At 45.8% G+C, this 27,686-nt stretch overlaps 2 protein-coding genes across 11 annotated transcripts; one reads left to right on the top strand and one right to left on the bottom strand.

Annotated features, from left to right (window-relative positions):
• Positions 1 to 1,096: 1,096 nt before the first annotated feature.
• LOC308580718 (uncharacterized protein) lies at positions 1,097 to 9,539 on the bottom strand. Of its 2 annotated transcripts, XM_081182789.1 has the most exons (4): positions 9,270 to 9,403; positions 7,301 to 7,445; positions 6,872 to 6,949; positions 1,098 to 5,325 (listed from the first exon to the last, which is right to left on the bottom strand). In XM_081182789.1, the coding sequence occupies exons 1-4, from the start codon at positions 9,270 to 9,272 to the stop codon at positions 4,001 to 4,003; spliced, it is 1,551 nt and encodes a 516-aa protein (XP_081038915.1). In that variant the 5' UTR covers positions 9,273 to 9,403; the 3' UTR covers positions 1,098 to 4,000. The 2 variants fall into 2 exon arrangements, with proteins under 2 accessions (XP_081038914.1, XP_081038915.1); XM_081182788.1 differs by lacking the exon at positions 7,301 to 7,445 and having other exon boundaries at positions 1,097 to 5,325; positions 9,270 to 9,539.
• Positions 9,540 to 12,091: 2,552 nt separating this feature from the next.
• LOC308580477 (uncharacterized protein) lies at positions 12,092 to 27,686 on the top strand. 9 transcript variants are annotated; one of them, XM_081182174.1, is made up of 4 exons: positions 12,092 to 12,360; positions 14,061 to 14,234; positions 19,727 to 19,900; positions 25,988 to 27,686. In XM_081182174.1, exons 1-4 carry the CDS (start codon positions 12,153 to 12,155, stop codon positions 27,664 to 27,666), a joined length of 2,235 nt encoding a protein of 744 aa, XP_081038300.1. In that variant the 5' UTR covers positions 12,092 to 12,152; the 3' UTR covers positions 27,667 to 27,686. The 9 variants fall into 9 exon arrangements, with proteins under 9 accessions (XP_081038300.1, XP_081038302.1, XP_081038301.1 ...); XM_081182176.1 differs by lacking the exon at positions 19,727 to 19,900 and adding an exon at positions 22,490 to 22,567; XM_081182175.1 differs by having other exon boundaries at positions 14,097 to 14,234.

The following is a 27,686-nucleotide window of genomic DNA, read 5'->3' on the forward strand; positions in this document are numbered from 1 at the left end:
TTCTAGTTCTGATTTCACACTAATTCCCCCAACCTCAGCCCTGAAAAGCATTTGGGCAATGATCTTTGGCACATAAATCTTAATGTCTGGATTGATTAACTGCCCCCCTTCAAATGGAAAATACCTGTATAGATGCCCAGTCGAGTGGGCAGGTAAGAACTTGACTGAATTCAGATGGGATCTGCATATTTCAGGTATTGTTGAAGGTACAGACTCAAAAGGTTTACCTACAAAACCTCAATGAATAAGGTTCCAAAATTTGAATTAATTCCCTTCAATAAGAGGCCAAACCCAAAGATTTCCAACTATTTTCATAATGTTCCCTTTTTTTATCTTTTTCATAATGTTGCATTTTTAAAATCCTTTTCATAATGTACCACTTTCTCTCGCACTGTTGCAGTTATAAAAGAGAAATGGCCTCATCTGATCAGGCAAACTGAACTGGTCAGGTTAATTTGGTCAGTTCTTTTTTCTTGGAGTTACAGTCCCTATCAAACCGACTCCATGTGTTTATGTTAGCTATTTTTGAGTTATTTTGAGTTATGGGACACGGGTGGCGCTGTGGGTAAAACCTCAGTGCCTAGGACTTGCCGATCGCATGGTCGGCGGTTCGAATCCCCGCGGCAGGGTGAGCTGCCGTCGTTCGGTCCCAGCTCCTGCCCACCTAGCAGTTCGAAAGCACCCCTAAGTGCAAGTAGATAAATAGGTACCGCTTTATAGCGGGAAGGTAAACGGCGTTCCGTGTACTGTGCTGGTCTGGCTCGCCAGAGCAGCTTCATCACGCTGGCCACGTGACCTGGAAGTGTCTTTGGACAGCGCTGGTTCCCAGCCTCTTAAGCGAGATGAGCACGCAACCCCAGAGTCGGTCACGACTGGCCCGTACGGACAGGGGTACCTTTACCTTTAACTTTTTTAGAAGTTTCACCCTCAAACCTCAGTGATGAAGTAGACTCCGCATACAAGAATTGAAGATTAACATTTACTTCTCAGGGTGATATAATAATAATAATAATAATAATAATAATAATAATAATAATAATAATAATAATATATTTGAACCCTGCCCATCTGGCTGAGTTTCCCCAGCCACTCTTGGCAGCTTCCACAAAGACCAAAACTACACTAATACAACAACTGAGCAATTTGTATTATTCATATATATTCAGCCCAAAACAATGTGTTTCTTTCCCTTGAGCCCGAGGGTTTAGTCTTTTTGCTTTCAAAAACTGTATTTCGTAGCAATGCATTAATCCAGAGTTTTTCAACCTTTTGAGTCCTGGCTCCATTGACCAATTTCCTTCTTTCTGTGGCTCCCCTGGGGGGCTGAGGAGCCCAGTTGTCTGCAGAGCTGGTAGCCTCTCACCCCTTTTCGAACACCCTTGTGCAGTGTTCCCTCAGCCTCCTCTCCCCTCTCCTTGGGAGTCCTCTGGGCAGCTGCTGCTGCTGCCGTCTCTGGTCTGCCCCCACCCCCAAAAGAGGTGCCTCCTCACACTGCCCCACAGGGACCTGGGAAGAAGATGCTCTCAGTCTTAGTGGCCCAACAGAGACTGGCCAAAGGTGAACACGAGGGCAGCATCTTACCTTGGGAGGCAGCAGCGGGTGCTGCTGGGCCTGCATGGCGGAAAGGCTCCCCTTCAGCACCGGGCACACAGCTCCCAGCAAGCCTTGTACACAGCAAGCACAACAAAGGCCAGGATGGTGCCTGCCTGTCTCCCACTTGTCTGTCCATTCCCAACCTCAAGGACTGGTGGATTGGCTGGATGAGCTACCTTGACTGCTTGCTTGCTTACTCTGAGGATACCTCAGCTCCTGGTACCCAGCAGCCCCTGGCCAGCCCAAGAAGCACCATTCACCAACATTGCTTGCAACCAGGGCTGTTGCAAAGAACAGCCTTTGGGAGGCAGAGATGCAAGAGGAGGGAGGGAAGGAAAGAAAGAAAGAAAGAAGACTAGAGGCCAGTGTTGCCTGCAGCACCCCTGAGCATCATTCAAGGCACCCCAGGGTGCCACGACACGCTGGTTGAAAACCACTGCTTTAGGGAACCCTCTGGTTTTAACATTTGGGCCTCTGTGGTTTGCAAAATCTCTCTTCAGTGGAAACAATCTCTTCAAGGAGCCTCTGGAGAAGGTTCTGGTGGAGACCAGGGACTAACAGAAGGTTCTCCAGAGTGCCAGGAAGGACAGCAAGAAGGGAAAACCAGTGTTCCTTTCACTCGTCCTGATACTCCTCCAGCCACAGGACTGGTAATCAAATTACTTTCTCTCCTGCTGGGACAAACCAAAGAGGTTCCTGCACACCAGCTGGTAGTGGCTTAACGTCCAGATTAAACAAAGGCCCCAAGAAGGGAAGGAGCTCCCCTTTAACTACCAATAAGGGAAGGAGCTCCCCTTTAACTACCAATAAGAGGCAGACTATAGAACTTTGCCCAGGTGTGGGCAGAGAGGACCTTGGACAGATGGGTCAACTGAATGACCTCTTGGGATTACTCCTTAGAGGTTTCAAGGAAGCCAAGGGAGATGTTTGTGGGTACGCCCCCCCCCATCCAAGATAGCAGACAAACACAAGGCTGACATGAAGCCAATAGGACACCTGAGAAGCATAAGGGCAATTGTGTTAGGATCGTCCTACTCTCGTGTAGGACCCTGGCAGAGACACATGCCCAACTGGCATGTTCTCTCCCTCCTTGTTGATCGTTTGGGAGCTTCAAAAGCTTTCTTCTGCCCGAACATCACAGCGACTGATGCCAACAGACATCAGCACACTCTGGGATCCGCAGAGACTTTGCACTTTGCATAACATACCTCAGCAACTCAGCATTTTGGCTAATCGACTTTATTTACATATAAAACACTCGGAGCATTCTGACTTAGCAAAGAGAAAGAACAAAGGACAATAGTCCCACTTTACGGAACACAGTAACACAAACATCCTGTCTCCATCACTTTCCACTCTGGAATGAAAACATACACCGTCATGTGATAGACAACAATCCCATGACTGCAGACACGGGGAATGAATCTCCAACAAATTGAGCTCATCTCACATAAGGAACAGGGTTGGTTCTGTTATCACCATGTTGAACACTGCTTTCCTTTTGGGTGATGACAGGCAAAGTAGGTGTTGAGCAGTTCCGCCTTCTCTGTATCACCCAATAGCATTTCTTCATTTTCTTTCAGAGGTCATATTATTATTAATTTTAATCTCTTGTGAGCCTGAGCTCATTCTGAGCTTTGGCCTGCCAGACCTCGCGTATGCTCTTCTTTCATGATTTCCCTTTTCTTCCATTTCTTATACACACCCTTCTTAAATCTTAGCTCATTTGTAAACACGGTGCATGCTTGCTGCGTTGGTGCCCAGAAGGTGGCAATATTGATAGCCACACATTGTCTGGACTCAGTCTGACCCTTATGTTTCCCTCCCCTTATGGTTTTGATCTATGAGGCTGCATTTTAAATTGCATTTTAACCTGTACAGTGGTACCTCAGGTTAAGTACTTAATTCGTTCCGGAGGTCCGTACTTAACCTGAAACTGTTCTAAACCTGAAGCACCACTTTAGCTAATGGGGCCTCCTGCTGCTGCCGCGCCGCCGGAGCACAATTTCTGTTCTAGACTGTTACTCCACCTGTGGAATCTTTTGTGTGAAGTAAGTTTGCTGCTCATATTTCATGAGTTAGTTATCTGGTGTGAGTTCTCAGGTGCAAAGTCAGGCCACCAATCCAACTGAACTTCATTCCACACTCCATACATTTTCATGGTATCTCCTTGGCGTGGGGTTTTTTATGTAAGGTAAGGACACCCCCAATACGGAAGTGCTTTCCACAATCTAGGCATTCATACAGTTTCTCCCGTGTGGGTTCTTGGTTGGACAGTGCACTCCTACAACTGAAGCTCTTTCCACACTCCACACATCTATGCAGTTTCTCCCCTGTGTGGGTATTCTGAGGTACTGTACAGTGAGATGGTGATAAGAGACTGAAGCTCTTTCCACATACCATACATTTAAAGAGTCTTTTGCCTGTAAGGGTTCTTCGATGTGCAGTGGGTTCTTTGATGTAACGTAAGGTGGTGATTCAGACTGAAACTCTTTGCACACACCATACAATGAAATGGTTTCTCCCCTGTGTGGGTTCTTCGATGCGCAATAAGGTTTCCGTTCTGGCTGAAGCTCTTTCCACACTCCATACATTTAAATGGTTTCTCCCTGGTGTGAGTTCTTTGATGTAAAGTAAGGTTTCCACTCTGGCTGAAGCTCTTTCCACACACCACACATTTAAATGATTTATCTGCTGTGTGGGTTCTTTGATGTGCAGTAAGGCTTCCGCTCTGGCTGAAGCTCTTCCCACATGCCATACATTTAAATGGTTTCTCCCCAGTGTGAATTCTTAGATGTGCAGCAAGGTTTCCACTCTGACTGAAGCTCTTTCCACACTCCGTGCATTTAAATGGCTTCTCCCCGGTGTGGGTTTTTTGATGTAAAGTAAGGACACTACCAATACGGAAGCGCTTTCCACAATCTATGCATTCATACGGTTTCTCCCCTGTGTGGATTCTTTGATGTTCTGTAAGGGCACTCCTACAAGTGAAACCCTTTCCGCACTCCATGCATTTATGCAGTTTCTCCCCTGTGTGGGTTTTTTGAGGTACAGTGAGATGGTGATAGAGACTGAAGCTCTTTCCACAAACCATAGTTTTTAATGGCTTCTCGCCTGTGTGGGTTTTTTGATGTGCAATAAGGCTTCCACTCTGGCTGAAGCTCTTTCCACATTCTACACACTTAAATGGTTTTTCTCCTGTGTGGGTTCTTTGATGTAAAGTAAGATGGTGATTGAGACTAAAACTCTTTCTGCACACCATACATTTAAATGGTTTCTCCCCTGTGTGAATTCTTTGGTGTGCAATAAGGTTTCCGCTCTGGCTGAAGCTCTTTCCACAGTCCATGCATTTGAATGGTTTCTCCCCTCTGTGGGTTTTTTTATGCTTGACAAGGTTACCAGCACTACTGAGGCTCTTTCCACATTCCATGCATTGAAACGCTTTCTCCCCTGCTTGGGTTCTTTGATGTAAACTAATGCTTCCACTCTGACTGAAGCTCTTTCCACACGCCACACTGCTACTTCCTGTGCATTCTTCCTGTGGACTCAGTGATACACGGACATCAATGTCCTGAGTAGTAAGGGATTTGGTTTTCCAGTTCTTCAACACATTTTCTACATGCTTTTCAGGTGATCGTTGATTTACAAATGTCTCTTTCTGTGCTCCATGCCCCACATTTTCTACAGACACCACAGATGGCTCACCATAATTCTCACTTTTCTGCCCATTACCTGTTTTGAGGCAGAAAAAGAAAATGCCATTCAAATTACAACTCAGAAGCAGAGACTCTCATCATGGATCGAGCCCAGTTTTCCACTTCTCTGAGTTTACCATTTTCTCCCCCCCTTTTTTAATTTTTAATTTTTTTATTGTTAAAATAGTTCAACATTAATACACATACAAACATACAAACATACATTTCATACAACATACCTACATACATACAACATACCTACAACATACCTACACTCAATCCCACAGATAATTCCCATCACCATCCACCACACAAAGAAATTGCAATTGAGTAGATTGGAAGTCTAACACAAAGGGTGAGGGGTGGTGGATGAGTTTACCATTTTCAAGAATGCCCCCCTCCTTCCTTCCTTCCCTGCCCAGCTGAATCTGAAGTCAGCTTCTGAATATGCTTCTGACTATGAATATGTTGTCTCAAGACACCAACACAAGTCCCTTCCTGCTCCTCCTCAAACTTGCTGAGCTGTGTCTGCTCATCTCTCCCCTTCCTCGGAGCCCCATCCAACTGGATCCTATCCTTCAACCGAAATGACGAAATACAAAATAACCAGACACTCCTAGTGCTACTACTGCCATGGCTCTCTTCCCAAAAGCAGGGAAAGGCAAGATCTTAGCTCTCCTGCTGAGGGATAGCAGAGGGGACATGTGGGCCCAACAGAACCCCCCTGGCGCCCGTGAAGAGGATCTCAGCTCAGTGGCACTACAGAGGACATTTTAATTTGGGGTGCATCTCAGCACATGGAAGGGAAACCTCAGCCTGGAGGCCGCATCTGCTCTTTAGAAGACCCTGTGTGGGCAACATTTTGCAAATTGAGAGTGGCTTGCCTGTACACTGTGGGGCCAGAGGCATTTACAACAAATGTAAATGCGACCTTTAGACAGGAGCAGAGCTTCCACACACCCTTCTCTGCCCTCCATCCAGGCTGGCAAGAAGCCCCATCTGATTTCAAGGAAACAACCCAGCCAGACCAAAAACACTCAAGGAAGCAGGTCAGGGCCTGGGGAGAAGAGAGTCCCAAGGGCCAGTTGGAGAGGTTTGAAGGCTGCATTTGTCCACCTGGCCCCACAGGGGCCAACTAAATACTGATAGGAAGCCCCAGAAGCAGGACTTCTCTTCCTTGGGCCAGTATACCTGAAGGAGCATCTCCAACCCCATCGTTCAGCCCAGGCACTGAGGTCCAGCTCTGAGGGCCTTCTGGCGGTTCACTCCCTGCGAGAAGTGAGATTACAGGGAACCAGGCAGAGGACCTTCTCGGTGGTGGCGCCCGCCCTGTGAAACGCCCTCCCATCAGATGTCAACTATCTGACTTTTAGGAGAAATCTGTTTAGGGAAGTTTTTAATGTTTGATGTTTTATTGTGTTTAAGATTCTGTTGGGAGCCGCCCAGAGTGGCTGGGGAAACCCAGCCAGATGGGTGGGGGTATAAATTATTTATTTATTAATATTAATAATAACATTAACATTAATATTTATTTATATTTATATTACTGGAGCCCCACGACACAACTAAGACTAAGTGCATACCTGTTGAGGTTCCCCCTTCTTTGGGGACCTGGAGGAATGGATCTTGTCCTTCTTCCCAACAGGAACTGAGGTCTGATTCTGCCAAGGAAAGAGTTAATATTAGTTACTTTGGGCCACAAAACTCTCAGTCATTTCAAATCAATCTGTATTTTTGACCGCAAAGGCAAAGAGGAGGGATTGCCATATCCAGATCCTACAAAGGCACGCAACATGAGCAGGTGAGGGCCTTGTGGTCCTCACTGTCACAAGGGGTGTGCGTGTGAATATATGGATGCTGCTTCAGAGAGCAAAGCTGCAAATATCGTACATACACAAAAAGAGGGATCCAGCAGGCTATTCTTATTCCTACTCTGCATGAATAAATGGCACAAACAGCAGATTCACACCTTCAACATCTAGCAGTCCAGAGGCATAAAAATGTGCCCTTACCTAGAGAGGCCACCATCTCATAATTCTCCTCCATGACTTCCTTGTGCAGAGCTCTTTGGCCATGATCCAACAGAGCCCACTCCTCCTCCGTGAAAAACACAGCCACCTCCTCAAAGGTCAAGAGGGATTGGATGGTCACCAGATTCTGAAAGAAGAAGAAAACTTTTTAAAGGTCCCTTCCCTACTGGACACACAAGCAAGTGTAAACTGGGCTACTTCTGGGACTCCCTCACCTGTTGCCACGATGCACTTCAAAGCAGAGAGCAGCTCTTTGATGTGAACAATGGAGAAATACAGATTCATTTAGGGTTGGAGACATTTACGCAGGTGGCAGACCTATGACTGGCAAACAAATATTAAGCAAACAACATCTGGAACTGGCTAAATGTGCCTCAAATTACACCTTTTCTAACAAACCAAAAAGTTACTGCACATGCCTCTAGACCCTAGACCAGGGGTAGGCAAACTAAGGCCCGGGGGCAGGATGCGGCCCAATAGCCTTCTCAATCCAGCCCGTGGATGTTCCAGGAATCAGCGTGTTTTTACATGAGTAGAATGTGTCCTTTTATTTAAAATGCATCTCTGGGCTATTTGTGGGGCATAGGAATTCGTCCATTCTCCCCCCACCAAAAAAAATATAGCCTGGCCCCGCACAAGGTCTGAGGGACAGTGGACCGGCCCCCAACTGAAAAAGTTTGTTGATCCCTGCTCTAGACCCTAGACCCTTACCTCAAAGTTGAAATTCTAATTACAGATACCAATCCAAAATCCAAACACATATTATCGAAAAAACTAAAAAATGGTGAAAACGAAACATCCTATGTACCCCAACTTTGGTATTGTTAAAAAACATTCTTTTAAAAGAGATAACAATGCCAATTTTGAGCTTTAAAGAACTCATCACCTTTGTTTTAGTAGCTGCACAACAAGTCTTTGATCAAAATTGGAGATTTCTGGAACACTTGCAGTTAAGACAATGGAAACAGAAAATCTGGACGATTGCACTTTCAGAAAAACTGACCAAGGGAGCTCAAGCATTAGTTGGAAAAAGCTACGAGGGTGACTTTGTTGTGACACGTACGCTATGTTTTCCCACAGAGACACACATTGGGGGGGGGACGCTTTGACAGAGAGTTATCTTTATATGTTTGTTATGTTCAACATTTTGAAAAAAACAAAAACTTATACAATACATATATATTTAAGGGGGGGGGAGAGAAGCAGGAACCAGTCCAGGAACTACAAGGGAGAGACAGGGAACAAGAAGAATGTCAAACTTTACATAGAAGCTTTAGAAAACCATGTCTTGGTCTTTAGGGGACATTTAGCCTGGGTTTGCCCAGTCACTCAGCTTTGTGAGGTTTTAGGATCATATCCAAGACCTCTGAATGTGGTTTCATGGAAATCCCGCCTCTCTAGGAAGCAGGAGGAGGGGTGCTTGGCAGGCGATTCCCCCTCCCCTCCCTGCAAACATAAATTCCCTTGCTCCCCAAAAAGCTCTATTTCCCCATTTGCTTTGTGAGAAGGTCCCAGGTCCAATCCCTGGCAGAGGCAACGAAAGAGACCCCCCCCCCAAAAAAACCCCTCATCATGTGAATGAAGGTTGCACAGTGTTACATCCCCCCCCCTTTAACCCCATGGGAGAAAAGATCCCTCATTATTACACCTGTTTACAAAGGGGGGCAGGGCTGTGTCTGAGGGTGCCCCCCCCCCCGTTATAACAGCCCCTCAGAGCAGCCTGGTGTCGTTAGGCCCGTTTTGCTAGAGTGGTTCTGAGCAGTACCTTACGACAACCCTCAAGGGAAGTCCGGTGTCATTATTATGGATAGCTTTTTTCTTTTTGAGGCAGGGTCCTGGAAGCTGGGCTATGCTATTAGGGGAGGGGGCGTAGCTCAATGGCAGAGCAGCTGCTTTGCATGCAGAAGGAGGTGCCCGGTTCAATTCTTCGATTCCTCAGGGGCAGCCTTACCATTGGGCAGCCTCAGGTGGTTTCCTCGGAGGGAAGGATCCAGGGAAGATGCAGCCTGGAGGCGAAGCCTGTCTCTCCCCTGGAGAGGAGCAGCAGCAGCCGCCGGGGCGGAAGAAGATGAATGACCAAGACGCAACGGCTTCAATGGGCTTCCAGCTTCCGGCTCCCCTGATTGGTTCGCCGCCGCCTCTGGGGTCTCTTCTGATTGGTTCTCTTTTACCCGGGCCTCCATTCATTCTGTGTTCCCTTCCTGCAGCAGAATCACTTGCACTTCTTATGGATACCCTTTTCCAAGACTATTTTATTCCAAATAATAAAGCATTCCAAACTGTGTCAGAAGTATTTCATTTTGTTTTAGTTGAGATCCCTGCATTGCAGGGGGTCGGACTAGATGACACTTGGGGGCCCCTTCCGGTTCTATGGTTCTAATTCCTCCAGTTAATTGGGGCGGGGGAGGGGCAGTTTCCCAACGAAGCCCCAAGAGGAGGAGGGCAAGGGGCAGCTCGTCACTTCTGGTTCCCATCCGACCACAGGCTGCTCGGTAGCCGTAGCTCTATGGTTAGGCAGTCTCCAGGCGGGTTGGGGGGGGGCGTCAGCGGATGGGAAATCAGGAAGGGGAGGTTCTGATTGCCGGAGAGGACAAAGAGCAGGTAAACAAACAAACAAACAAACAAACAAACAAACAAACAAACAAACTGCAAAGCTCTTTTACGTGGTATCAGCCCACCCACCTGCACCTCTCCCCCTGCCTTTTCTCTGCTTTTGGGGGTGGATTCTACCACCACCCCCTATTTCAGAAAAGATAGGGTGTGCATGGGGTGCTTTTAAGCAAAATGAGCATTGTTCTGGAAGAGAAGCGAGAGAAGGTGATATAAGTAACAAAAAAACAACTGCTCTTTTTCACTTATGGGGTACCCAAGAACCCATATAGAGACCTTTTGTAGGTTCGGTGTCGGTGGGAGAAAATAACAGAGGCCAACCAGAGAATATCGAGAAGCAAAGCAGCTAGTAAGCCTGATCTTTATTAACTGTTGCAACAGGGTGCTCACAACCCCACGCAGGAGGCGGGAGGGACCCCGAACAATGGTGCGCAAGCCCTTATATAAACCACTTATAAATGCCATCTCCAACTCCTCAAAAGATTCCATCAACGGTGTCTCCGAAAAATTTTAACACATCACTTGGGAAGAAAGGCGAACTAATACCAGTGTACTGGAAGAAGCAAAGATCACCAGTGTTGAAGCAATGATTCTTCAACATCAACTTCGTTGGACTGGTCATGTTGTGCGGATGCCTGATGATCCTCTTCCAAAGCAACTACCCTATTCCAAACTTTAAAATGGAAAGCGTAATGCTGGTGGTCCACAAAAGAGGTTTAAAGACTGTCTCAAGGCAAATATAAAAAAATGTAGTATAAACACTGACAACTGGGAAACACTGGCCTGCGAGCTCTCCAATTGGAGAACAGCCTTTACCAAAGGTGTCATGTGCTTTGAAGACGCTCGAACTCAGGACGCAAGGGAGAAACGTGCTAAGAGGAAGGCACGCTTGGCAAATCCATACCATGATCAACTCCCACCCTGAAACCAATGTCCCCACTGTGGAATGACATGTGGATCCAGAATTGGCCTCCACAGTCACTTACGGACTCATTGTTAAAACCGTGTTTATGGAAGGCAATCTTACTCAGCTATGAGGGATCGCCAAAGAAGAAGATAGACATTTGAAATTGCCCGCCCTGGAGCCCAAGACACACCCCCCCCAAGACATCATACATACATCAGAGAAGGGGTGGTCTACAGCAGAAATCCGAGTGTGTTGTTTTTCTCCTGTCTGCTAGGATAATGGATCACTGATTGCATTACCTGGGCCATTTGGCCACCCTTTTGTGATGTTAACTACTTAATTCCTGAATCCAGCTCACAGGCTCACCTTATTCATACACAGACACAAGACACAACCAGCTCACAACAAAGACAGGATTTGTGAATAAAGAGAGTGGGGAGGCTTTTCCATTTCCTTCCTCTTTGCAGAGAAATATTTGAGGTGCCTGAAAGACTCAAAATGACTTTAGGACTGTTTTCCTGTACTTTTTCCAGACATGTGGTTTATATATTTATGTATGTGTTTGCCTTGTACAGTTATGAATATTTTATATATGTAAGACCTTAAAATCCCTATAACACCCCTTTTTATTTCTTTGTTTTTATTAGTCAAATGTTCTCCATTTAAAGTGTGTGGTCGAACATGGAGCCAGGCCTGTTGGCCCTCATAATAACTTCGCTTTATTCCAGTTACAGATAGGTAGCCGTGTTGGTCTGCCATAGTCAAAATAAAAAAGTTCCTTCCAGTAGCACCTTAAAGACCAACTAAGTTAGTTCTTGGTATGAGCTTTTGTGTGCATGCACACTTCTTCAGATACACTGAAACAGAAGTTGCCAGATCCTTCTATATAGTGAGAAGGTGGGGAGGGGTATTACTCAGAAGGGTGGTGGGAATGGGAGATTGGCAGATAGCTGAGATGAGCCTGTTGACGACTCTTAACAACTGCAATAGGTCTTGCAGGAAAAGGCAAGGGGTGAGAAGGTGAAAAATGGCTTAGTCATGTATAATGAGATAAGAATCCAATGTCTTTGTTCAGACCAGGTCTCTCCATGGTTTTAAGTTTGGTAATGAGTTGTAATTCAGCAGCTTCTCTTTCCAGTCTATTTCTGAAATTCCTTTGTAGTAAAACAGCTACTTTGAGATCTTGTATAGAATGTCCTGGGAGATTGAAGTGTTCTCCTACTGGTTTCTCTGTTTTGTACCCCACCCACCTGGGGGCAGGGCACTAAGCTGCTGTCTTCAGGGCATCTGAGCCGAGAATCACAGAGAACTCTGCACATGCCCTGGACCCCGGGATTGTGGGAGGGAAGGAGGACAGCCAGCCAGGGGGCTGTGCTCAGCTTGCGAAGGGTTAAATGGAACAGAGCAGGAGTCCTAGAGAGGACAGGAAGTGGAGAGGCGGGGCGGGTCCTCCAGAGCCCAGTCCCGTCTTTTGTCTCTTGTCTCCTCCCCGCGCTGCCTCGGTTTCCCTCCTGGGAAGAATCCGGTGAGTCTCCTCTCTCTCCCCCCTTGGGGTGCCCATGGGAGAAGGGGGTCCCGGGCCTGCAGGGGGAGACCCCCAAGTCTGGGAGCAGAGGGTCCTGCCCCCCAGTCCTCTCTGCCAAGCCTGGGAGGGGGCGAGTTTCCAGGGGGTCTGCAGCTCTGCTCTTCCTTGGCATCCTCTTTGGGGAAGGAGGGAGGGGTCCGGGGGGGGGAGGGCATGCCCAGAATGCCCCCCCTTCCAGTGGAGGAGCCCCTGCCAGGCCGGCCTTTCCCCCGGGCAGATCCTCCTCCAGATCAGCTCAGGTCTCCAGCCCAGAGCCTCAGGGGAAGCCTCTCTGGGCAGGGGCCACGCCTGGGGCTCCTCCGTGGAGAAAAGGGGAGAGCCAGAGGGCTGAGCTGGCTGCACTGGGCTTGCCAGGGTTCAAGGGAACGGAGCTGCCTTCCTTGAGAGGAGAGGGTGGAAAGGCGCCTGAAGGACCCCAAGATCTTGTCCTGAAGGGGGTGAGGCGATGCAGGGAGGAGAAGGAGGGGGCTCTGGGGGGGGGGAGGTCTGCCAACGTTTCTCTCTCTGATCCCAGAATGAGCGTTCAAGGATGTTCCCCATCCCGGAGTTTCTCTGCAGCTGCTGCTGTTGCAGAATGTTTTATTTACGTTAAACTTATAATTTTCACAGTGCGTAGGTAAAACTGGAACTCCAACCCGCAGGAGCCAGGGATTGGACAGACTTTTCTAAAGGGAACTAAGACAATCTTTACGGAATATATGGCAAGCATGATTGTGAATAATGCTCTCTCAGAAAAATGTAAGATACAGTAGGGGACATTTATTTATGTATTATCAAGAAGAATAAAGCAAGGATAAAAGACACCTACTCCCCACCTTCTGGGACGAAAGAGGGATTATCAGTCATTGTGTGGCTCCTACTACTAACAAAATAGACTAGTTCTATCAAGCTACCCTAAGCCTTTGGGAATCTTATCACAAGAGGAGTGTAAAGCTCACCTCTGGAGTTTTTGGAGGATATACATGCCTGGTGTTCTTAAGAACACAGCAGATTTAGAACATGTGGAAGATCTATACCTTGATTGCTTCCGTGCCAGGGTGGGGGCCACATTTTGGGACTGGAGACTTGCGAAGATGGTGTATAAGCACAGACGATATCTAAGGAGGAGGGGTGTATTAGTTTCCTGATATTTCAAAAATGTGGCATCACAGGCTCCTCTGCTTCCACATACAGATTTGGTCCCCATGTAACTCTTGACAGAGGTGGATACGGCCACAACATCTGTTTGGCTTGTGATGAGAGAGCTCAAAGATTGTGAACAGGGCTCTCCATACAAAGCACCTAGCATGGGGGCACCTACATGTAATAGCTACTCTGCTCTTTTCTGCCCATGCTCTGGGGTTTCAGTTTTCAGGCTTGGGGACAGGACGGTGGACTGGTTTTTTTTACCAGTTTTTTTAATTATTCCCACTGAGTTCAATGGATCTACTCTCAGGTCACTACTGTGCAGACCATGCCAAGCTTACAAGTGGGGTGAGGAGCATACAGAAGAAATTGGAATCACTGGAGATGTTTAGAAATGGGGCTTCTCTTGGGAAGGGGCTGCCCCATTTGCGTTTCTCCAGGGGCAGGGGAATATCTAGGGCAAGAAAATCCCTGCAGGGCCTCTGAGGCTCCCTTTGTTTCTTCCTCTCTCCCAGGACCCTGCATCTTGTTTTCGCTTCTTGACTGCTCAGGAAGGATGAAAGAGACGGATCCTGCAAAGCTCATAAGGATGGAAGGGGGAAGATGGACGGTTGACCTGGTCAGGTTGTCTCCTGCATCCCTTCGCACAACCTCTGAGCGTTCCCTCCCAGGGACCTCCGAGAGATCTGGTGAGTTCCAGGGGAGTGGAGATGGGGACATGGATGGATGGAGCCAGAGAGGTATTGTGGCTTGCTCAGGGGGGCACCATTTTTGGGCTCCTCCACCTGCCTGCCTGCGCCTTTGTCATCTGCAGGCAATTTGAGCTAGGAATACATCACAGCTCCCCAACCACCGCAATGTATTGGCAGCTCAAAATGTCTAAAACCAGTACCGTGATTGAATGCTCTACCAATGTCAGACAACTTACCGATCCTTCAGGCAGCATTAGAAGTCGTGACTCTTGAAAGTAACCTGATCCTGGGCTTCTGATTTGTCTGCGAAGGGAAATGGCGAGGTGGTGTGAGTCGTCTGTCTAAGAGACGACCGTTACTGGGGCTTTTGAGCAGTGGGGCTGAGTGCCAGGGTTAGACACCCCCCAAAAAAGCTCCAAGGGTAGTGGGGTGTCGAGGGGACCAGCCGGGTGTGAAGAGGCTTGCCGCGATTGCCGGAGCCCCAACACTGCATCGGCAGCGAGTGGGTGTGTGTGGGTGTGTGAGACAGTGGCTTGAGGCTGCCCATGGCTCCAGCGCAGGTCAGAAACCTGAAACCACAAATCGCCACCTGAAGCAACAGACTTTCAAAGGAAAAAAGGTATTGTCAACAACTATGGGCTTTTCAAAATAAAAAGGATTGCATTTAATTTAGATTTGGCAAAGACGGAATCTAAACAGGAAGCCAACTTCCGTCTTTTGAAGGGAAGGTTTTGCAGTACAGACTTGTGAATGGGAAAAAAACTTCGGAGACACATCAGTGTTTAGATACTTTTTAAACTGCACTGTTACTTTGCTACCTATTAACACTATGTACTCTGGATACAAGAAGAAACTGTAGCTCTTTGTTCTTTGATTCCTTAAAAGGAAGATACAGGAAGCGATTGGAGTACTCTCAGTTTTTTTGAATGGGGATGCAGATTTTATGAATGAAAGCACTGAAAGGCTTGAAAACATTGCAAATTCTTTTTTAAAAACCTCTAAAAAGGACCCTGGATCTTGGCAAGTCCTACCAAAGCTTGGCAGGAGGACACTTTTCCATAACTGGGAGGTAATCCCAGGGAGGGGAAGTCCCTGGTTAAGAGCCTTAGTGGGAGAAAGCGGGGACGGGGGGGCCTGTATTGGAATAAAAATTGTGTGAAATAGCATATATACCGTAGATTAGGCGACTGGGCTTACTAGACCAGTGTTTCCCAACCTTGGGCCTCCAGCTGTTTTTGAACTACAATTCCCATCATCCCTGACCACTGGTCTTGCTAGCTAGGGATGATGGGAGTTGTAGTCCAAAAACAGCTGGAGGCCCAAGGTTGGGAAACACTGTACTAGACGACCCGCAGCTGCAATTTGGGGGTTTGTCTTATAAGCACAGTTGTCTAACACGCTGGGCAGCAACAGGGGGCGGGCTCAGCTCCACACCGAGGGAAAGCCGTCCGCTCTGCTCCGCGCCACCCATACCTGGCGTATAAGGCGACCCCTGACTTGTGGAGAAGATTTTCTGGGGTTCAAATGTCGCCTTATTTACTGGAATCTACAGTATATTGGATTACGATTACCATTTGGATTACAAATCTAATTTGAATTATAAATACGTCTGGAAAATTTTTGGACTCACAGTGGAAGTATTTTGGATTACAAGACACATTGTGGATTATAATATAACTAGAAGCTTGGCAAGTGCTAATCATCATCAAGGAGACAACGTACCGTATTTTTCGCACCATAGGGCGCACCGGACCATAGGGCGCACCCAGTTTTTAGGGGGGGGGAATCAAGAAAAAAACCTCCCCCCCCAGTCCCAAAGAGCAGCGTACGGGCTGCACACAACCTCTCCCTGCCGGAGGGGTTGTGCACAGCTATGGAGCAAGCCAAGGCAGTGAGCAGGATGGATCCCGCTCACTGTTTTGGCTTCCCCTTTAGCCCTGTGCAGCCTCTCGCAAAAGCCCGCAAAAGCTGTGCAACCCCTTTAAAGAGATCACGGCTTCTCCTGGCTTTTCTGGGAGGTGGGAGAAGGAACTGATGCGGCCAGTCAGTCCCTTCTCCCTCCTGTGGAAAAGCCCGCAAGAGCGCACGGAGCTTGTGTGTGGCTCTTGGGGGCTTTTCCTGCCTGCCTCCCCCCTGCATTCGCTCCATAGGACGCACACACATTTTCCCTTTCTTTTTAGTAGGGAAAAAGTGCGTCCTATGGTGCGAAAAACAGTGAGTTTGAACAATGGTAACTATTAGACTTCTGTTGTGGTCTGCTTTTTTATTCTTTTTTTCGTAGGTTGTATATAGTTGTTATTGCCCTCTTTTCTCTCTCTCTTTTGGATATTGTGGAACTTTTATAATTCTGTAAGTTTGAAAGTGTTGTTACAGTTTGGTTTAAAAGGGTGTGGGAACTGGATTGGTGGGAGAACTGTTGTATACAAGGCAAGAGTGAGAAAAAGACAGGAGGGCTGAAGGAAGTATCAAACCTGACATCAATTCTAAGAGGAGCAGGAATAAATTATAAATGGTAATTCCCGGAGGGAGTTTCCTTTACTTATAGGAGAAAGAGATTCAGATTAATGCTATAGAGTCAGGTACAGGAATTTCTGGATAAACATGGCAAAGACCCAGAGTTTCAAAGCTCAGGGAGAGACTTCAGAACCCCCTTTGAGATGCAGAGAGATGAACTGGAAAAGACTGAAAGAACAGGGCAACAGAGCAAATCTTTTTTAAATGAATCTGATCATGGCAAATCTTAAATTACTAACCTGGCATGTCAATGGCCTTAACAATAATATTAAAAGGGACAGGGTGTGGCATGAAGTTTTAAAATGGAATTTGGATATAATTTGCCTACAGGAGACTCATGTTGCGTGAGAAAATCTTGAGTAATAAGAATTAGGGAGCCAATTTATTGCATCAGATGTTTCCAAAAAACGTCGAATTGTTTTGCACATAAAACCTGCACTTGAATCACAATTAATTCAAAAGGATGAGAAAGGGAGAAAATTAATGGTACAAATTAAAGTTGAGGGAGAAAAAAATAATTTTGGTAGGGATATATGCACCAAATGAAAATATAAAAAAAAAATCAAGATTTAGAAACAGAATTGCTGGAATTTGCAGATGAGAAAATAATAGTGCTGGGAGATCTTAATAGCGTCCCATCACTAGAGAAAGACAGAACGATAGGAAGAAAGACACGAAAGAAGGTATACTTCCAAAAACTTTTTTTGAAATGACAGAAAATGTAAAATTGATAGATATTTGGAGAATTAAGCATCCATTTGAAAAACAGTTCACTTTTCTCTCTCGTGTTTATGGAAGCAGTGCCCGACTGGATGCGGTTTGGGTCTCTAAGGAATTAGAGTCAAGAATCAAAAAAATTGAAATAGATCCAAGAACAATGTCAGACCATGATTCTATAGTCATGGAAATACAGAAAGACACTCAGTCCACCTTTCGGCGGAGACTGAATGAAGAAATATTGGATGATAAAATCTTTCTGGAAAGGACAGAAAAGACAATAAGTGAATATTTTGAACAAAATTTGAATAATGAGACAAAACTCCAAACAGTCTGGGACACAAGCAAAGCAGTGATGAGAGGCCCATTCGTTCAAGAAAATTAAGGTAAAAGAGAAGAAAAAGAGATTTTACATAAAATAGAAGAAAAATAAAAAGAATTAATAAAAACATTAAATAAAGAAATAGTAAAGCAGGAGATAAAATTATTACAATCACAATATTCAATGGTAATCAATGAGGAACTAGCATGGAAAATAAAACAAAAAACAAAAAGTCCAGTCGTGAATGACTTTAGGGTTGCTTTACTGGCCAAGGGAGCCGACGTTTGTCCGCAGACAGTTTTTCCAGGTCATGTGGCCAGCATGACTAAGCTGCTTCTGGCAAAACCAGAGCAGTGCACGGAAACGCCATTTATCTTCCTGCCGTATTTTTCGCTCTAAAACACGCACCCGACCATAACATGCACGTAGTTTTTAGAGGAGGAAAATCCGTAGGTATGCCACCCGTAGGCATTCCCTCCATAACACGCAGACATTTCCCCTTACTTTTTAGGAGTAAAAAAGTGAGTGTTATGGTGCAAAAAATACGGTATTTATCTACTTGCACTTTGACGTGCTTTTGAACTGCTAAGTTGGCAGGAGCTGGGACCAAGCAATTGGAGCTCACCCTGTCGTGGGGATTCGAACCACTGACCTTTCGATCGGCAAGCGCTAGGCTCATTGGTTTAGACCACAGTGCCACCTGTGTCCTGATAGGTCCTTGTAAAACCTTTAGGAAAAAATCTAGCAGAGAGTCTGTGGGCTTTGATAAACAAGAAATGGCAATTGGTGCTATCTCAAAATAGACTAGTTCTATCAAGCTATCCTAAGCCTTTGGGAATCTTGTCACAAGAGGAGCATAAAGCTCACATCTGGAGTTTTTGGAGACTATACATGCCTGGTGTTCTTAAGAACACTACAGATTTAGAACATGTGGAAGATCTATATTTGGATGGCTTCCATGCCAGGGTGGGGGCCACATTTTGAGACTGGAGACTTGCGAAGATGGTGTATAAGCACAGACGATATCTTAGGAGGAGGGGTGTATTAGTTTCCTGATATTTCAAAAATGTAGCATCACTAGCTCCTCTACTTCCACATACAGATTTGGTCCCCATGCAACCCCTGACAGAGGCCAATGCTAGATTTCTGTTTATGCCACTGTGCAGTTTCTGGAGTCACAAGACTCTGTTTACATTCCAGACTGTTGGAAGTCTCACGGGAGATGGATGTTGATGTTTCTGGTTTCCTGTTTCTTTGTCCCAGTTGGTTCTGTGCTCTTACAGCGAGAGGATGTATATTCTTTTCTGTCTGCGTAGTTAGAAATAAAACGTAGCAATGTAGCTCATATATTTCTCGTCCTTCTGCTGCTGTTTGTACACTCTGCGCTATAGGAACGTGCCTGGAGCCTCATCAAAGGCTTAGGTCGTTAATCACGTCGGAGGAGGAGATTCCAAAGACTCGAGCTGGAGGAGTAGCTCAGTCGAACGGAATTCCAACAGCGGATACAGCCACAACATCTGCCTGGCTTGTGATGAGAGAGCTCAAAGATTGTGAACAGGGCTCTCCATACAAAGCACCTAGCATGGGGGCCCCTACATGTAATATCTGCTCTGCTCTTTTCTGCCCATGCTCTGGGGTTTCAGTTTTCAGGCTTGCGGACAGGACGGTGACTGGTTTTTGTACCAAGTTCTGTCAGTTATCCCCACAGAGTTCAATGGGATCTACTCTCAGGTCACTACTGTGCAGACCATGCCAGGCTTGCAAGTGGGGTGAGGAGCATACAGAAGAAATTGGAATCACTGGAGATGTTTAGAAATGGGGCTTCTCTTGGGAAGGGGCTGCCCCATTTGTGCTTCTCCAGGGGCAGGAGAATATCTAGGGCAAGAGAATCCCTGCAGGGCCCCTGAGGCTCCCTTTGCTTCTTCCTCTCTCCCAGGACCTTGCAGCTTGTTTTCGCTTCTTGACTGCTCAGGAAGGATGAAAGAAACTGAATCTGTAAAGCTAGCGAGGATGGAAGGGGGAAGATGGATGGTTGACCTAGTCAGGTTGTCTCCTGCATCCCTTCGCACAACCTCTGAGTGTTCCCTCCCAGGGACCTCCGAGAGATCTGGTGAGTTCCAGGGGAGTGGAGATGGGGACATGGATGGATGGAGCTGGAGAGGTATTGGGGCTTGCTCGGGGGGCACCATTTTGGGCTCCTCCACCTGCCTGCCTGCGCCTTTGTCATCTGCAGGCAATTTGAGCTAGGAATACATTACAGCTCTCCGACTACCACAATGTATTGGCAGCTCAAAATGTCTAAAACCTGCACCGTGATTGAATGCTCTACCAATGTCAGACAACTTACCGATCCTTCAGGCAGCACTAGAAGTCATGACTCTTGAAAGTAACCTGATCCTGGGCTGCGAAGGGAAATGGCGAGGTGGTGCGAGTCGTCCGTCTTAAAGATGACTGTTACCGGGGCTTTTGAGCAGTGGGGGTGAGTGCCAGGGTTAGACACCCCCCCAAAAAGGGTAGTGGGGTGTCGAGGGGACCAGCCGGGTGTGAAGAGGCTTGCCGTGATTGCCAGAGCCCTGACGCTGTATCGGCAGGTCAGTAACCACACTACCTGGGGTGTACGAGGCATCCATATCTTTCTGGTATAATTCCTCTGTGTATTCTTGCCACGTCTTCTTCATGTCTTCTGCTTCTGTTAGGTCCTTACCACTTTTGTCTTTTATTATGGTAATCTTTGTACGAAATGTTCCTTTCATATCTCCAATTTTCTTGAACAGGCCTCTGGTTATTGTTTTCCTCTATTTCTTTGCATTGCTCGTTTAAGAAGGCCTTCTTGTCTCTCCTTGCTATTTTTTGGAAATCTGCATTCAATTTCCTGTATTTTTCACTATCTCCCTTGCATTTTGCTTGCCTTCTCTCCCCCGCTATTTGTAAGACCTTGTTGGGTAACCACTTTGCTTTCTTGCATTTCCTTTTCATTGGGATGGTTTTTGTTGCTGCCTCCTGTATAATGTTACGAGCCTCCATCCATAGTTCTTCAGGCACTCTGTCCACCAAATCTAAATCCTTAAACCTGTTCCTCGCTTCCACTGTGTATTCATAAGGGATTTGATTTAGATTGTATCTTACTGGCCCAGTGGTTTTTCCTACTTTCTTCAGTTTAAGCTTGAATTTTGCTATAAGGAGCTGATGATCTGAGCCACAGTCAGCTCCAGGTCTTGTTTTTGCTGACTGTATAGAGCTTCTCCATCTTTGGCTGCAGAGAATATAATCAATCTGATTTCGATGTTGCCCATCTGAGGATGTCCATGTGTAGAGTCGTCTCTTGTGTTGTTGAAAAAGCGTGTTTGTGATGACCAGCTTGTTCTCTTGGCAGAACTCTATCAGCCTTTGCCCTGCTTTGTTTGGAACTCTAAGGACAAACTTGCCAGTTGTTCCTTTTATCTCTTGAGTCCCTACTTTAGCATTCCAATCCCCTATAATGAGCAGAACATCCTTCTTTGGTGTCATTTGTATAAGGTGTTGTAAGTCTTCATAGAATTGGTCAATTTCAGTTTCTTCAGCACCAGTGGTTGGTGCATAAACCTGGATTACTGTGATGTTAAAAGGTCGGCCTTAGATTTGTATCGAGATCATTCTATCATTTTTGAGATTGCATCCCAGTACAGCTTTAGCCACTCTTTTGTTGACTATGAGGGCCACTCCATTCCTTTTATGGGATTCTTGCCCACAGTAGTAGATATGATGGTCATCCGAACTGAATTCGCCCATTCCTGTCCATTTTTGTTCAGTGATGCCCAGGATGTCAATATTTATTCTTGCCATCTCATTTTTGACCACATCCAACTTACCAAGGTTCACGGTTCTTACATTCCAGGTTCCTATGCAATATTTTTCTTTACAGCATTGGACTTTGCTTTCGCTTCCAGGCATATCCGCAACTGAGCGACCTTTCGGCTTTGGCCCAGCCGCTTCATCAGCTCTGAATATACTTGTACTTGTCCTCCACTCTTCCTCAGTAGCATGCTGGACGCCTTCCGACCTAAGAGGCTCGTCTTCCAGCGTCATAACTTTTATATGCCTGTTGTCTTTCTCCAAGGAGTTTTCTTGGCAGGGATACTCGAGTGGCTTGCCGGTTCCTGCTCCAGGTGGATCACGTTTCGTCAAAACTCTCCACTATGACCTGTCCATCTTGGGTGGCCCTGCACGGCATAGCTCATAGCTTCTCTGAGTTATTCAAGCCCCTTTGCCACAGCAAGGCAGTGATCCATGAAGGGGGGAATAACTTTTTATTTGCTTTTAAAAACAAGGATGATAGGACTAATATACAAATATGTAGACCAAGTATCTATAGCATATGGTTCACCATTAGTGGTCAGTGTATGAGTTCTGGGTTCCTGAATCGGTTTAAATTGAAAGAAAAAAAGGGAAACAGGAGAGAACAGAGGACATTCAATATTGCATAGCCGAATGCCTAGTCAGGAGCTCTTGCGGCCGTTGTGTTTAGATCAAGTGTGAGTTAGTCACTTTTCCTCTTTTGTCACCAATGAAACAATACAGAGTTAGTCTACTCTTGAAAATGGGAGTGGGGTTCAAATTGAAGAAAGTGATTTAGGTATAAATTAAAATTTAGACCAAATTTAGATTGAGGCAACAGCTGGTGGGGAGTGTGCAGGTGAAGATGTTGCTGTTTGTTTCACAGACAATTTGCTGGATCTTGACCAGAGAGCTCTGCATAAGGAAGTCAAGGAGGAGAATCGTGGGGTCATGGACCCTCTTGGTAACACTTCCTGTTGGATCATAATATCTGTTCTGAAATTAAGCAAGTAACTTTGAAAGTCCATACATACCTCTATGTGATGAACCTTCACTATTTAGGTGGAGACCAACAGCATTCGGGATTCTAACATCCCCACCATGAACCCTGAATGGAGGGATATCCAGTTTTTTATGCAATTTTTTTCCTTCTAGTCATGCCTTTTAAAGCAATGACCAGGTTGTCTGAACTGGCCAGGCCTTCTTAAATGTCAGCCTCAGAGCTTTAAGGGAAATTGGAGATGGAGTGGATTCCAGGATTTAGCCAACCAAAATCTATCCCAGATAAAAACCAAGCAATATGTCAGTTAATACCAGCCAACAGTGAAAACTATAGTAAGGGCCCACATCTAATTCTCTTCAGTTCCTCCTCTATCACAAGCATTCATAGAATCATAGAATCATAGAATCCTAGAGTTGGAAGAGACCACAAGGGCCATCGAGTCCAACCCCCTGCCAAGCAGGAAACACCATCAGAGCACTCCTGACATATGGTTGTCAAGCCTCTGCTTAAAGACCTCCAAAGTAGGAGACTCCACCACACTCCTTGGCAGCAAATTCCACTGTCCAACAGCTCTTACTGTCAGGAAGTTCTTCCTAATGTTTAGGTGGAATCTTCTTTCTTGTAGTTTGGATCCATTGCTCCGTGTCCGCTTCTCCGGAGCAGCAGAAAACAACCTTTCTCCCTCCTCTATGTGACATCCTTTTATATATTTGAACATGGCTATCATATCACCCCTTAACCTCCTCTTCTCCAGGCTAAACATGCCCAGCTCCCTTAGCCGTTCCTCATAAGGCATCGTTTCCAGGCCTTTGACCATTTTGGTTGCCCTCCTCTGGACACGTTCCAGTTTGTCAGTGTCCTTCTTGAATTGTGGTGCCCAGAACTGGACACAGTACTCCAGGTGTGGTCTGACCAGAGCAGAATACAGTGGCACTATTACTTCCCTTGATCTAGATGCTATACTCCTATTGATGCAGCCCAGAATTGCATTGGCTTTTTTAGCTGCCGCGTCACACTGTTGGCTCATGTCAAGTTTGTGGTCAACCAAGACTCCTAGATCCTTTTCACATGTACTGCACTCAAGCCAGGTGTCACCCATCTTGTATTTGTGCCTCTCATTTTTTTTGCCCAAGTGCAATACTTTACATTTCTCCCTGTTAAAATTCATCTTGTTTATTTTTGCCCAGTTCTCTAATCTGTCAAGGTCGTTTTGAAGTGTGATCCTGTCCTCTGGGGTGTTAGCCACCCCTCCCAGTTTGGTGTCATCTGCAAATTTGATCAGGATGCCCTTGAGTCCATCATCCAAGTCGTTGATAAAGATGTTGAATAAGACCGGGCCCAAGACAGAACCCTGTGGCACCCCACTAGTCACTCTTCTCCAGGATGAAGAGGAACCATTGATGAGCACCCTTTGGGTTCGGTCAGTCAGCCAGTTACAAATCCACTGAGTGGTAGCATAGTCAAGACCGCATTTTACCAGCTTCTTTACAAGAATATCATGGGGCACCTTGTCAAATGCCTTGCTGAAATCAAGGTAGGCTACATCCACTGCGTTCCCTTCATCTACCAGGCTTGTAATTCTGTCAAAAAACGAGATCAGGTTAGTCTGACATGACTTATTTTTCAGAAATCCATGCTGACTATTGGTGATCACAGCATTCCTTTCTAGGTGCTCACAGACTGTTTGCTTAATGATCTGCTCCAGAATCTTCCCTGCTATTGATGTTAGACTGACTGGGCGGTAATTATTTGGGTCCTCTCTTTTCCCCTTTTTGAAAATAGGGACAACATTTGCCCTCCTCCAGTCTGCCGGGACTTCGCCTGTTCTCCAGGAATTCTCAAAGATGACTGCCAGTGGTTCTGAGATCACATCTGCCAGTTCTTTTAATACTCTTGGATGCAGTTCATCTGGCCCTGGAGACTTGAATACATCTAAACTAGCCAAATATTCTTGTACTATCTCTTTTGTTATTCTGGGCTGTGTTTCCTTTGCTGAATCATTTGCTCCAAATTCTTCAGGTCGGGCATTGTTTTCTTTATCGGAGAAGACTGAGGCAAAGAAGGCATTGAGGAGTTCAGCCCTTTCTGTGTCCCCTGTTTGCATTTCACCATCTTCTCCTCTGAGTGACCCCACAGTTTCTTTGTTCTTCCTTTTGCTACGAACATACCCATAAAAGCCTTTTTTGTTGCTTTTAACCTCTCTAGCAAGCCTGAGTTCATTCTGTGCTTTAGCTTTTCTGGCTTTGTGTCTACATGTGCTGGCTATTTGTTTGAATTCCTCTTTGGTGGTTTCCCCCCTTTTCCATTTTTTGTACACATCCTTTTTTAATCTTAATTCAGTTAAAAGTTCTTTAGATAGCCACCCTGGCTTCTTTAGGCACCTTCCATGTTTCCGTCTCATTGGTATTGCCTGACGTTGTGCTTTTAGTATCTCCCTCTTAACAAACTCCCAGCCATCATGAACTCCCTTTCCTTTTAGTATTGTTGTCCATGGGATCTCACCCAGCACTTCCCTAAGTTTTATGAAGTCGGCTTTCTTAAAGTCAAGAAATTGAGTCCTAGTATGCTTGGCTGCTCCTTTCCGCTGTATAGTAAACTTCAGAAGAGCATGATCACTCGCGCCTAATGATCCTTCCACTTCTACCCCACTAACCAGGTCATCAACATTGGTTAGGACCAGATCTAAAATGGCTGTTCCTCTTGTTGCTTCTCCCACTTTCTGGACAATGAAGTTGTCTGCAAGGCCAGTGAGGAATCTGTTTGACCTTATGCTGTTGGCTGAGTTTGACGTCCAACAAATATCCGGGTAATTGAAGTCCCCCATTACTACTATCTCCCTTCCTTTTGCATGCTTGGCCATCTGTTCCAGGAAGGCATCATCTATGTCCTCCGTTTGGCTTGGGGATCTATAGTAAACTCCCACAATGAGGTCTCTGTTATTCTTCTCTCCCTTAATTTTGACCCAAATGCTCTCACTTTGGCTTTGAGGATCTAAATCTTGGATCTCTTCACAGGTATACACATCCCTGACATATAACGCCACTCCTCCTCCTTTCTTGTCTGGTCTGTTTCTCTGAAATAGATTGTATCCCCCCATTATTACATTCCAATTGTGGGACTTATCCCACCAGGTTTCAGTGATGCCTATTATGTCATATTTAGTTTGCTGTACCAAGAGCTCAAGCTCATCTTGTTTATTTCCCATGCTTTGTGCATTAGTGTACAGACATTGAAGTCCATTAATCATTCCCCCGTGTCTCTTATTTAAGGATTTTTTCCTCCCACCACTAGGTCCGTGTGCTGTTTTCTCCATTTGAGAAAACATTCATTCATTAAGTTTGTTCTTCCTGAGGCTCTAATTAGCTTCTCTCTTCATTGCAGATGGTGATGAATTGGAAGGGAAGAACAAGGGGGACCATAACAGTATCCACATAGCAGAGAAGTCAGATAAATATACAAAGTGCGGAGAGAACATCTGCCAGAGCCCCCAGTCCACCTCACATCAAGGAAAGAGCTTTGTTCGGAGGGATAGAATCTCTTCACATGAAAGAACTAACAGCGGAGAGAAATTGTATCAGTGCAGAGAATGTGGGAAGAGCTTCAGTCACCGTCAGCATCTCACTTGCCATCAAAGAGTCCATACAGGGGAGAAACCCTATCAGTGCTTGGAATGTGGAAAGAGCTTCTGTCAGAGGGTGCAACTCACTTGCCATCAAAGAATTCATACAGGGGAGAAACCCTTTCAATGCCTTGAGTGTGGAAAGAGCTTTCGTCACAGTTCCGGTCTCACTTCCCATCAAGGAATTCATACAGGGAAGAAACCCTATCAATGCTTAGAATGCGGAAAGAGCTTCAGTCAAAGTTCCAATCTAACTATGCATCATAGACTTCATACACGGAAGAAACCCTATCAGTGCTTGAAATGTGGGAAGAGCTTCAGCCAGGGGATCCATCTCACTTCCCATCAAAGAATTCATACAGGGGAGAAACCCTATCAGTGCTTGGAATGTGGAAAGCGCTTTAGTCAAAGTGCACATCTCACTTCCCATCAAATGATTCATACAGGGAAGAAACCCTATCAGTGCTTAGAATGTGGAAAGCGCTTCATTCAGATGGTGCAACTCACCTCCCATAACAGAATTCATACAGGGGAGAAACCCTATCAGTGCTTGGAATGTGGAAAGAGCTTTCGTCAGAGAGGTGATCTCACTTCCCATCAAAGAGTCCATACAGGCGAGAAACCATATCAGTGCTTGGAATGTGGAAAGAGCTTTCGTAAGAGGTGGCAGCTTACTTCCCATCACAGACTTCATACAGGGGAGAAACCATATCCATGCCTGGAATGTGGAAAGAGCTTCAGGTACATGCAGGGTCTTAGTTTTCATCAAAAACTTCATACGGGGGAGAGACCATATCAGTGCTTTGAATGTGGAAAGAGCTTCAGCCAGGGGGCCCATCTCACTTCCCATCAAAGAATTCATACAGGGGAGAAACCATATCAGTGCTTAAAATGTGAGAAGAGCTTCAGTCAAAGTTCCAATCTCACTTTGCACCAAAGAATTCATACAGGAAGTAAACCCTATCAGTGCTTGGAATGTGGAAAGAGCTTTCGTCACAGTTCCACTCTCACTTTGCACCAAAGAATTCATAAAGGGGAGAAACCCTATCAGTGTTTGGAATGTGGAAAGAGCTTCTGGGAGGAGGCCAAGTTCACTTCCCATCAAATAATTCATACAGGGGAGAAACCTTTTCAATGCCATGAGTGTGGAAAGAGCTTTCGTCACAGTTCCAATCTCATGACCCATCAAAGAACTCATACAGGTCAGAAACCATATCAGTGCTGTGAATGTGGGAAAAACTTCAGTCAAAGCACCCATCTCAAGACACATCAAAGAATTCATACAGGGGAGAAACCCTATCAGTGCTTGGAATGTGGAAAGAGCTTCATTCGGAAGGATGTTCTCACTTCCCATCAAAGAATTCATACAGAGGGAAAACCAAAAAAGAAAAATAATAAGGCAAACATTATTGAACAACCCTTACAAAACACCTTTGTATAGAAAAGAGAAAGGGCAAGAGA

This window comes from Podarcis bocagei (genome assembly GCF_964188305.1).
Source record: "Podarcis bocagei genome assembly, chromosome: 2".
Classification (NCBI taxonomy): Eukaryota; Metazoa; Chordata; class Lepidosauria; order Squamata; family Lacertidae; genus Podarcis; species Podarcis bocagei.

Bases quoted from the DNA above. Each gene is read 5' to 3' on its own strand.
- LOC308580718 (XM_081182788.1), bottom strand. From the start codon at position 9,501: ATGGAGGCCCGGGTAAAAGAGAACCAATCAGAAGAGACCCCAGAGGCG. The intron at 6,950-9,269 runs GTAAGGCTGCCC...TTTCCTTGGCAG, and splicing joins CCACCTGAGGCTGCCCAATG to AATCAGACCTCAGTTCCTGT. The intron at 5,326-6,871 runs GTATGCACTTAG...GCCTCAAAACAG, and splicing joins AGAAGGGGGAACCTCAACAG to GTAATGGGCAGAAAAGTGAG.
- LOC308580477 (XM_081182174.1), top strand. From the start codon at position 12,153: ATGCCCTGGACCCCGGGATTGTGGGAGGGAAGGAGGACAGCCAGCCAG. The intron at 12,361-14,060 runs GTGAGTCTCCTC...CCTCTCTCCCAG, and splicing joins TCCCTCCTGGGAAGAATCCG to GACCCTGCATCTTGTTTTCG. The intron at 14,235-19,726 runs GTGAGTTCCAGG...CCTCTCTCCCAG, and splicing joins AGGGACCTCCGAGAGATCTG to GACCTTGCAGCTTGTTTTCG.